This window comes from Mus caroli, chromosome 19 (assembly GCF_900094665.2).
Source record: "Mus caroli chromosome 19, CAROLI_EIJ_v1.1, whole genome shotgun sequence".
Taxonomy (NCBI): domain Eukaryota; kingdom Metazoa; phylum Chordata; class Mammalia; order Rodentia; family Muridae; genus Mus; species Mus caroli.
In genome coordinates, this window is record NC_034588.1 from 51,697,816 (window position 1) to 51,709,011 (window position 11,196).

General features: G+C 45.8%; 1 protein-coding gene across 1 annotated transcript in view; it reads right to left on the minus strand.

Moving 5' to 3' along the window:
* The window catches only part of LOC110285938 (guanylate cyclase 2G), a 42,110-nt gene that overhangs the window by 30,126 nt on the left and 788 nt on the right, over window positions 1-11,196 (minus strand). Inside the window, exons 2-6 of the mRNA XM_021152413.1 lie at window positions 8,839-9,187; window positions 6,536-6,645; window positions 4,220-4,405; window positions 2,055-2,196; window positions 792-927 (exon numbers count right to left, since the gene is read on the minus strand). Of these exons, the coding sequence (XP_021008072.1) occupies window positions 792-927; window positions 2,055-2,196; window positions 4,220-4,405; window positions 6,536-6,645; window positions 8,839-9,187 (923 nt within the window). The remainder of the gene's footprint in view (window positions 1-791; window positions 928-2,054; window positions 2,197-4,219; window positions 4,406-6,535; window positions 6,646-8,838; window positions 9,188-11,196) is intronic.

Sequence of the window (11,196 nt, forward strand, 5' to 3'; positions counted from 1 at the left end):
CCTTTTCCCAAAGAATAAGGGAGGGAAAATGTCTCCCATGGAGTCTGAGTTAGTGATAGTAGAAATGGGAGCAGGTAGACACTGAATTTAAACCCTTGCCTTTCTTTTGACCTCCTCGTTGGTTTGTAGCTGAGAAAAACAAAACCAAAAATTTTTGTGGGAATTCCTAGTACTGGGAACTCAGAACAGCACAAAGTCCCGATGTCCACATGAGCTTCTGGGAGTCACACTTTATAGGCAAGGGGTTTTACTGAATGTGGACTTGGGCCGAAGGTGACCCTGTCATTCACTGCCTTGGGGGGGGGGGCTCAGAGCTTCTTCTGGGTCCCATTGGGGATGGGATCCAGTTGGGGCATCAAAGGAGGTAAAGCCCCTCTGGAGGTGAACTTGGGATGCTGTGCTCCTGAGCGCCCTCCTCCCCCAGGGACCCTGAAAAGAACCAGACCCACAATCTGAGCAAAACTCCCAAAGTTGACCTTTCTGAGTTCAGAAGGCTCTGACACTGTAACACGATGATGTCATCGACAAAACCCATGCTTGAGAACTGAGTTTGTGTGTGTCTGTGTGTGTACATATATATCAGAAAATACCTCAGGCTTCACGTGAGTTTACAATATTATGTTAGGTTGCATGTATAACTATCCTGAAATACGTGCAGCCCACAGGCCAAGGCTCGGACATTCCTGAGTGAATAGACTGATTAATAGAATGTTAGAACTAGATCCCAGGCTTCTGGTCTTCCCCCCACCCACCGACAACATGATTAATCTTACAGAAGTGACCAGCAGTACCTGATTACTTTCTGAGAACTGTCATAATGAAGAAAGGGACAGAAGAGGGATCTGTTTCCAGATTCCTGTAGAGCATAGACGGAGTAATCCACGCGCCTTTTCCCCTGGGAGTCCAAAAGCACAGGACCAGTGATTCCTGGAAAGAGAGGTTATACCAGGTGAGAGTAACGTGGCTCTCACAGCTGAACGCGGCAGCCCATCCCATCAAACATGATGCAAGGCTTCGCCATTTCACAGAACCTGAGCTAGGGTCAATACGAACACCAATGGACAGAAGATGTCTCAGAAGTGGGAGTTACACTGGGAAGGCAGGTGGACCTCTTTAGCTCCAAATTCAAGGCTCATCCAATGTCAAGAAGAAAAAAAAATGCTCAACATTAAGCCAGCTTGCATGCATTTCATCCAAAACTGCCTCCCGTGAAATCAGAAAATGTACTGAAAGCTGAATGCCCACAGGGCAGCAGCTGGCTGGGGATGAAGGAGAGACAGCTGCCTCTCTGGTTCCTGCTGTGCTGGCTACTCACTTCTAAGCATCTCTGAGACACAGGATTGCAAAGGTCTGGGCCCTTCCTTCTGACTCTGGTGGGTGCTGAAGTTTTGGCAGGGTGCTCAGTTTCAGCAGGTTTACTCTACCTGCTTGGTACATGCTAAACTCTGGTTATCAAGGAGAGACTTCAGAAAGGGGAAGCACACCTGTTCTACACCCCAAACCAGAAGCCATGCCCTGGCGTTAGGTTCCACTGAGGACAGTAGCTTCAATGTGCCTGGCCCTGTGATCCTGTCCCTAGAAAAGGAGTGACTCAGCCCTATCGCATGTACCCTAGAGGCACAGGGTCCCAAGTCTTCCTTCCAGAGCCAAGGGAGGCAGAGTTGGCCCACAGTGCAGGGCTATGAGGCCTGGTGCCCTTTGCTTTCTGGGATATTACACTGACTTCCATACTGTTCCGACATACACTAAAGGCAAGTTCCTTTGGGGTGTGGGGGGCATTATTAGAAGCTGTGTGTGAGAGAGAGAGTTCCCAGGGGGATGAAGATAAGAACAAGGATGAGGTTCAGGGGCCTCCTCATCCCCTGGTCAGGGAAACCTGGAGCCGTCAGGAAGCTCTAAGCCCACATGCCCTGTGGAAGCCTGGAATCGTGTTGAGATCATAAATATTCCTTAACAGAATGAGGCAGGCCTTTGAGGAAAACTATAGCAGGCGTTCATCATCTCCAAGTCCACAGGGATGTGGCTAAGAAGCCTGAGCTCAAAGACCACCTTACCCTGCAGTGTCACCTGACCGGCTCTCAGGGTGCTAATCAGCTGCCGCCCATCCCGGAAGTCTTTCTCAGCCTTCCTCATGTCCTCCACAGTCTGAGCGTAGAGTAAGAGAGCATCGTGCAGGTAGGCAGAGTACGGGCTCACCTTCAACAAGAGAAGCAAACAAGGTGTGCACACCCTAAGCTCCCGCCACGGAGCTAGAAGAAATCATCTTCCATCCTCTGAGCACAGGACCAGCCCGCACCAGTGTGTGTGTGTGAGAAGGGAAGGAGCTACCTCACGCCCACACTGGATGATAGCAAACCCAGCTGTCCAAGTCTTCAGCTTTCCTTGTGGCCCCTTGTTTTCTAATTGGATCACATGCTCAGACCAAGAACAGCTCCAGAGGCTATCTGCTATTTGTGGGAAGAGGATGCGGCCTGGGTGGAAGACTCAGAAGCCAGAATGTCTGTCATTTGTCTGGCTGTGAGAGCAGAGGCAGGGGCTCAGCTCACTCATTTATAACCTGGGATGAAACAATTCGTGAAACATGAGTGTGGCTGGATGAGGCAGATGCCCACAGTTCTTCAGTACCTGATGATCAACAAAACACATATGTGTACACACATACACACCCCCACAAACATACACACACACACACACCACCTTTCCCCTACAGCAGCCGGAAGAGAGAGATCCCTATAAATAACCATCCTTTCTCACACACATACACACACGCACACATACACACATACATACATACATACATACATATATACATACTCATACCTGTATATACATACACATATACACATATACACTCACACATACATACATACATACATAAACACATACATTACACACACTCATACATTATACACTCACACACATACATACATTACACATTCACACGCACACACACATAAACATACACACACACCCATATATGCACACACATACATTACAAACTCACACACATACACACAAACACATAGATACACACATACATACCTATGTTAAACATTCACACACACAAATACACATATACATACATACACTCACACAATACATACATTACACTCACAAACACATGCATACACATATATACACATGTGCACACACATACATAAACACACACATGCACACACAGGTATGCACACACAGGTACACACACATACCATCATCACAGTCAGGTTTACAGTCTGACTCTCATTCCTCATCAAGCCCCTGTCTTCATTGTCTCAGCTTGGCCCCAGAGTAGAAGTAGCTTCCTCTCTTGTCAGGATTCTCAGTAAATTCTGCCATGTTGTTCTCCCTCTGTACACAGTCATGTTCCTGCTGACTAATGTGACCTCTCATGACTGTCTTCCGTCACAAAGCCTATCTGCTTGCCTGACCTCTGCCACTCCCCATTTGACTGCTCCGTTCTGACTAATCGTCTCGTCATCGTCCTGACAAAGGCCATCAGCATAGTCTGAGGTTCCCGTTGGCATCTCTTCTGCTGTGTCAACACAGCGTAGTGTGACACTCAAGGCCACGGCTTGGAAGGGAGATGCCACGGAGGAGTCCAGTTCATGTTTGAGGAAATCCGGCTATGAGGAAATTAAGTAATTTACTCAAAGACTCCATAGTTAGTAAATAGCAAAGGCCAGTAGCTTTCCACCCCATAACTCTGGCTCCTCTGTGGTCATGGGTATGAACATCACAAAAGAACATCACACTACTGTTTATTTTGGGCTAGGGAAAATGTGTGTGTGTGTGTGTGTGTGTGTGTGTGTGTGTGTGTGGTGTATCTTTGGTATGTATGTGACTATATGTGTATGTGGATTTAGTATGTGTATGTGTGTGTGCATGTGTGTATATGTGTGTGCATGTGTGTATGAGTATGTGTGTGACTGTGTGTATATGTGTGTGATTGTGTATATATGTGGATGTAATATGTGGATGTGTGTGTGTGTATGTTTAGGTGTGTGTGAGTGTGTATATGTGTATGTGTCTCTGTGTAAATGTGGATGCATATGAGTGTATGTGTATGTGTGTGCATATGTATGTATGTATATATGTGTGTATGTGCGTATATGTTTGAGTGTATGTGTGTGTGTATGTGTGTGTGTGTGTAGTTGTAGGAGAAGAGGCAGGAAGAAGAAAGAGAAATGTCTAATCGACTGTGTAGAAGCTGCCCGCAGACCTGGTCCTCTGAGGAGATGGAGCTTTGAAAGGGTGGCCTCCTCAGTTCTTGGTAGACTTGCTTCCGGAAACCGTCATCTCCAATGCCTCCTCCATAGGCGCTGGGTGCGATGAGAAACACCGACTCATAGACTTTGGGAAAGCGTGTCACCTTGTCCTTTGTCAGTATTTCCTTCCAAAAACTGTCCTAAAATGTAACAAAATAAATGTCACTGTGCTGTAGGAAATGACACGGGGAGACCAATTACATTCAAGGCACCACGGAACCTAAATTGTCGTGTGCTAGTTCTTGGAAATACAATCATTCCAGAAGGCTCTGTGATGCTAGGTTCACTGCCAGAGAAGAAAGAAGGAGAAACACACGGAGGCACCAAGCAGCTAAGACATGTTAAGCTTATGGAGCAGGAAAGACTGTCAAACCGAGCACATTTAGGACCACCTGGTCCCACTGTGCTTTGCGTTGTCACTCTTTATAACCATCAGTAGCATCTAGATGCCGATCTGCTCTGACAAGTGTGAACACTGGATCCCAAATTCCCTAGTGTCAGCATATCTAGAGGCACACAGGCATGTGTGTGTACACATACAAGGCATGTGTGCTTTATATAACTGATATTACATTGTACAGTTCCTCTGCAGCTTGATTTTTTTTTTACAGTGTAAACCTAACTGAAAATCATTTTTTATCAAATGGACACTGCATGGTTTTAAGAAGCAGGGTGATCGCGTATGAACACTTCATGGTGTACTCTCCACTGTATGTTCTTTCTGTACTATATACCAGTTGGAACTATCAGAGTTTCACAAGGAAAAAGGAAGGACAGGAAGTGATTCTCTGCAAACTGTAAGTGCTGTCCCATCTGCTCCTCCCACCATCTACCTGCAAGCAGCGATGAGGGGAACATGAAGAAAGGACTGATAATAACAAGCAGAGGGAAGAGGATGCCCTGGGAAGTAGAGAGGGGTAGGATTCCATCCACCCAGCGAAATCTGGGGCAGCCTGATCATTCCAATACTTCCTGACAAAGGAAATATAGTCATTATTGTTTCTCTTTACATCAACTTTGCTCCATTTTAGTTCCTTCTGAATATAAAACAAGTTCACCTTAGAAAGGAAAACCCACTGACTGGAAACTACCCTGTAGACATGCAGGGAAAGAAAGGCACGTGACCCTTTTAGATGTGCTTAGAGCAGTAAGCGCAGACACTGAGGCTGGCCCTGGGCTAGAACACACACACACATAGTAGGTGTGCAGCCTTGGATAGGTCATTTGACCTCTCTGGGCCTCCATTTCTTATTCTATTAAAGAGATAAAACAAACAGACAAATAGCAAACAAAGACTCACTCTGAAAGAGCAGTTGGGTGACTTGGGAGTGCTGAGATCGTAGACGAGGTAACACACTGGCCCTACCTAGGGCTTGGGTTTGGGAGTTGGAAGGATAATGATGTCTGCCTGGCAGCAGCATAGGTCAAATATCCACTTAGCACTTGTGGGTAAGTACGTGGTACTTTGGCCTTTTCAATGATGAAGAAGGCAAATCTGGGACCTGTTTGATGGGCCAGTGAGACAGCCTCTACAGGCCTGTGTGAACGTCAACAAGGATATGGGGAAGCGGCTGTGGAAAAACAGAATTGGAGCCACCTGTCTGAGAGTCCTTCAGACAGGCTGATGTACTTGGCAGAAATGAGAGTTCCGCTGATATGTGCTTGCCTGGAGAACAGAGGCTGGCTGGAGCCAGCTAACCTCGTCTCAGCCCAGACCTAGTCCCTCACTGTCTATCTGCAGAGGAACTCTGTGTAAATGCTTTCAGTTCCATCTTGGTCTGTTTTAGAGTGTGTGCTCAGGGGTGTGTGTACATCCATTCATGCTCATGTGAATGCATGTGTGTGTGTGTGTGTTCAAGTGCATGTACACATGTGCATATGCATATGTGTCAGGGTCAGAGGTCAACCTCAGGTATTGTTTGATGTTGCTTTTGTTTACTTTTTAGGCAGGGTCTCTCAGTGGCCTGAGCTCACCAACTAGGCAACTAGGCTAGGTTGGATAACAATAAAACCCTAGGAAGCCATCCACTCCACACTTCTCCAGAACAGGGATTACAAGTGTGAGCCACCAAGCCTTTTAAAGTGGGTTCTTAGGACCAAGGTGTGTGTCGAGCACTATACTGCCTGAGCTATATCCCCAGCCCTGGTCTTAAGAGAAACCTTCAGGGTACTGACCTCCTAGAGCCTCGGTGAGTATCTGGTTCCCAAACACACCCGGCCACCTGGCAGTTCTTATCACCTCTCACAACAGAGCTGCTGACCAAGCCTACCTCCAGCTGCTGCAAGAGGATGAAAACGAATTCTCCAGTGTCGAGTCCCAGGTCCTCTGCAGCCTGCAGAATGTGCCTTGCATCCTCCGAGCTGCAGATTAGGATGATGACTAGAAGAAGTGGGAAAGGGCTGGTGAGATGGCTCAGTGGGTAAGAGCACCTGACTGCTCTTCTGAAGGTCCAGAGTTCAAATCCCAGCACCCACATGGTGGCTCACAACCATCCATAACGAGATCTGACTCCCTCTTCTGGAATGTCTGAAGACAGCTACAGTGTACTTACATATAATAAATAAATAAATCTTTAAAATAAAAAAAAAAGAAGAAGAAGTGGGAAACAGCCAGTTGTTTGTGCTCACACATGCGCGTGTGTGTGCATCATATACTCTCCGGCATACACAGACGCACTTTTTAATGTCTAAAATAAGCCCACTGCAAACAAGACACAACCTTTTTACTTCTTTTTTTTTTTAAGATTTATTTACTTATTTTATGTATGTGAGTACACTACAGTTGTCTTCAGACACACCAGAAGAGGGCATCAGATCCCATTACAGACGGTTGTGAGCCACCATGTGGTTGCTGGGAATTGAACTCATGACCTCTGGAAGAGCAGTCAGTGCTCTTAACCGCTGAGCCATCTCTCCAGCCCCCTTTTTACTTCTTAGAACATCATTCCGAAAATAGGAATGCCTGTGCCATTGTAGGGCATATTTAAGCTGAGCCGGTGATACACAACTGTCAACCTTTGTCCTTAAGAAGCTAATCTTTGCTGTGGTCTTCCACCACCACAGGGTACAAGTCCAGGGAGTCTGAGATCATTTCTTGGCCTCGTTTTTGTTTGGCTGACCCCAAATCTGTGGCGGCTCAGCTGCACATCAATTAGGAGGAAGTAAAAGAGGAACTGGGGTCAAGGACACTTGGACCTTCTGCGTTGGGAAGGGGAGAAGTGACCGTGTGCTTTGTTTCTTCTCTGTAACACCATCATCCATCCTGAGGTCACACAGAGGAAGAGGCAGTTTAGCTTTTAGGTTAGGCAAGCTACTGTCTTCATCTATCAAGCTTTAAGTGTGTGTCAGGCTTGCTCTCGGGAAACAGCTGTGAGCAAGACAGAATGGGACCCACTGTCGGGGGAGCATCAGCCATCGCCCCACTGTCGGGTTAGCATCAGCCACTGCTTTTCATCATTCACAGATACCTTGGAGAACACCATAAAGGAAGACAGGCTCATCTGAGTCCACAGTTTCAGAGATATCCGTCCATTGTCACATGGCCCTGTGTTGCGGTGGAACATCGCTGTGTTGGGAGCATGTGGGAGAAGACTGCTCGATTCACAGTAGACAAGAAGCAGAGTGTGAGGAGGAGACTTGGAACCAGGTGTCACCTCCAAATACACTCCTGCTGACCTACTTTCCGAAGCCAGGCCCCATCTCCTAAAGATTCCAGAACCTCCCAAAATAGTCACCAGCTGGAGACCAAGCATCAGACCCACGAACCTATGGAGGACATTTTTGGAGTCCCAGACAGTGAGTGGGTGAAGACTTGGGACATAACTGAGCACTCTCACCAGAGAGAGACAAGGATCTGATCCCAGCCTGTCTTCCTGAGGAGGTAAACTTGAGGCTGAGTCTGGAAGGCTGAGGAAAAGCTCCTAGGCATGCTGGGGTGGGGGTGGGGAGTGAGTGAGCACGGGTGTCATGGCCGTGAAGCATGTGTAATCTGAAGGACATAGAAGCGTGAATTAGGGTATTCTAAGCCACGTCACAAAAGCAATGACTGCCATACGTTGGTCAACTACCTATCAAAACTTGGCGCTAAGCCCTTCCCACATTTAGCCCTATCTAGTCCCGACCTTCCTAAGAAAGAGGTGCTTTTCTCTCTTTAATAGAGAAGATGTCTATGGCACAGAGAAGTTAAGATTCTTGCTCGTGAACACACAGCTAAAAAGTGAGAAGGCTGGAATAAAAACTCAGTATGTCCGTCTCCAAAGCCCTTGTTTTCAGTAACAAAACCCAAGCTTTGCAGGAGTTTGCTTCTAGAACTTACTTTGTACAGCACAACTCTATAACATCTGTGATTTCACATCACATGCATATATATATATATATATATATATATATATGCATATATATATATACATGTGTATATATTATGTATAATAAAGAAACTGATTAATATATTGTTAATTTTGTACCTGTGTCCACCTTCTTTTTATACTCATAGAAAAATAAGTATAAAGACAAGTTCATAGCTGTTTCTAAACAACCCCCAAACACGAGCTAAGGGAGACTCTTGCCTACTTACCCCTGGCGACAGACGACACATTCCTGAGGCCTTCCTGCAGAAGGTCTGAGCTGCTGCTGTTGTACCTCATGCTGGCAGTGATGTTGAAATGGAACTGGAGTCCGTCCTCAACAGCCCCCCACATCTCATCCATTTGTTTCCAGGAGGAATCTGCAGAGGACCCTCCAAACACCCCGATATGTTCCCAGCCCAGGTACCGCAGGCTTTTCCGAAGCACCGCACTGATTTCCTGCTTGGGTGGCACAAGTGTCACGCAGGTGTCACACCAGAAGTGGTCTTTCAGGGCTGCCATTTGTCCAACGAAGTCAAACAAGGGGATGTTCCACTCAGAGGCCAATAAACCAATAACCTTGAAAGTGAACAAGAGAGTAGCTTTCCGTGACGGAGCTGACCCCACACTCACACTTCAGACATGGTGTCTGCAGAGAGCTCAGGTTCAGGGAACCTGTGGGTCATTTCTGCAACTTTAATGTGTAGTGCAGGAACCTCAGGGGACAAGAATAATAAATGCAGAGATTCTCAAGTCCTTGCTACGTTCTAGTCCCTCAATTAAGAACGTTCATGATAATTTCTATCTTTAGTTTTCAATAGAATCATTTCCAAGTTGGTATTTTTATTGGTTGAGAATTTTTGTACATGCATAAAATGTGTTTCAATCAACACCCAATCAACATCTGTTAGCTCCAATTTCTACCCCATTCCCCAACTATTCCTCCCCAACCTCATGAGAATTTTATTTTATTTTTCTTTATTTTGTTTTTTTAACCCACTGATTCCAGTCAGAACTGGTAGCTTGTATGAGTATGTGGCCATCTACAGGAACATAGATAGCCTCTCAGAGGCTGCATGCTTGAAAAAAACTAACTCTCCCTCCCTCATCAGCCAACAACTGTCAATCTTTTCCCAGCTAGGAGTGGGGAGTCCTGACCACCCCGCCCTCCATGCTTAGATTTTGCTTCGCCTGATCTCACACACGTAGTGTGATGCTCTCACAGCTGATGTGAGCTCATATGTGCAGCTTTCCTTCTGAGTTCTGAAAGCAGTGTTTGGTGGTAGCCACCCACAGTCTTCATCTCCTGTTGACAGTCCCCTTGGTGATCCCTGACCTTGGAGGGGAGGAGATGATGCGGATGACGCACTGAGGGCCTGAGCACTTACCTAAGCTTCTGGAGTATCTCTATGGATACAGATGGTCATTGTTCCCAACTTAAAGATGGGACTATGGAGGTACAGGGACGCGTTGCATAGGTGACAGTAGTGTAATGGGAACAGTAGAACTCAAGCCATAGACCCCCGTTTAAATGCTTCCTGTACTCACTCATCCACTAGTTTCTTGTGTGTTTTCTTTAAGATATTACATTTTACAAAAAACTTCAGAGACCTTTAAAGAAGTTAATGCCCCTCACGGGAGCTGAGATATATAGAATAGCCCTGGAAAGCATCCTACCCTATAGCATTTATAGATGTACATTTACAGGCATTAAGGGAAGCAATCGATTACTTTTTTTTTTTTTTTGCTTTCAAAAACGTTAATTTGGAATGAATTATCAAATTCCTGTGGGTTTTCAATCTCACCTCAATAAAGATTATAAAACAAAATGTATAAATGAACTTAAGTAAGAGTAACATTCAATGCCTGGAGGAAAATAAAGAGTGTTTTCTAGTCTGTATTTCAGAGGTGTTTCATTGCTTGGCCTCCTACAAAAATGAGACATATTCACATACACACTCAAACAAATTAATGATAAATGACTCCACACTGAGGAATTACGGACAGGTAAAACTAAAGCAGAGGGCGAGCAGGGCCTCAGCACTCGGAACTGACCTTGAAGGAAGGGCAAGGTTTAGCTAACCAGAGAGATGTCAAATGCAGAGAGGCAGACATTGCAAAGGCCACCTGAGCTTCACAGCAACAAGAGTTCCACAGCACTGGGGGAGTGAGGTCTCTTAGTCACCCTCCCCGTCCTCTCTCAGATGGCAGGACACCCGAGGACATTGACTAAGCTAATCCCATTAACCACAAACTGCCACGTTTCCCTCATTTGCTGTAGCTTAGACCAATCTGTCATGCCGTAGTCTCTCCAGCTTGCTGTGAGCATCCCTGAATAATTTATTATACACACCAAAGGAAAGCCTCCTTTAACAATTGATAATGTTATTTTTAAAACCAAGCCCTGGTGTCAGTCCCAAATTCTCCAAACCAAGTAGCTGACAACATAAGAAGCAATGAGTCAAACAAGCAGGAGGGGAAGGGCACATGAACTAGTGAACTAGTCATTCCTCGAAAGTCTTTAAGACCATTAACTCTTGTAGTTACATGGTCTCAAAAAAAAAAAGAAAGAAAAGAGGAGAGGAGAG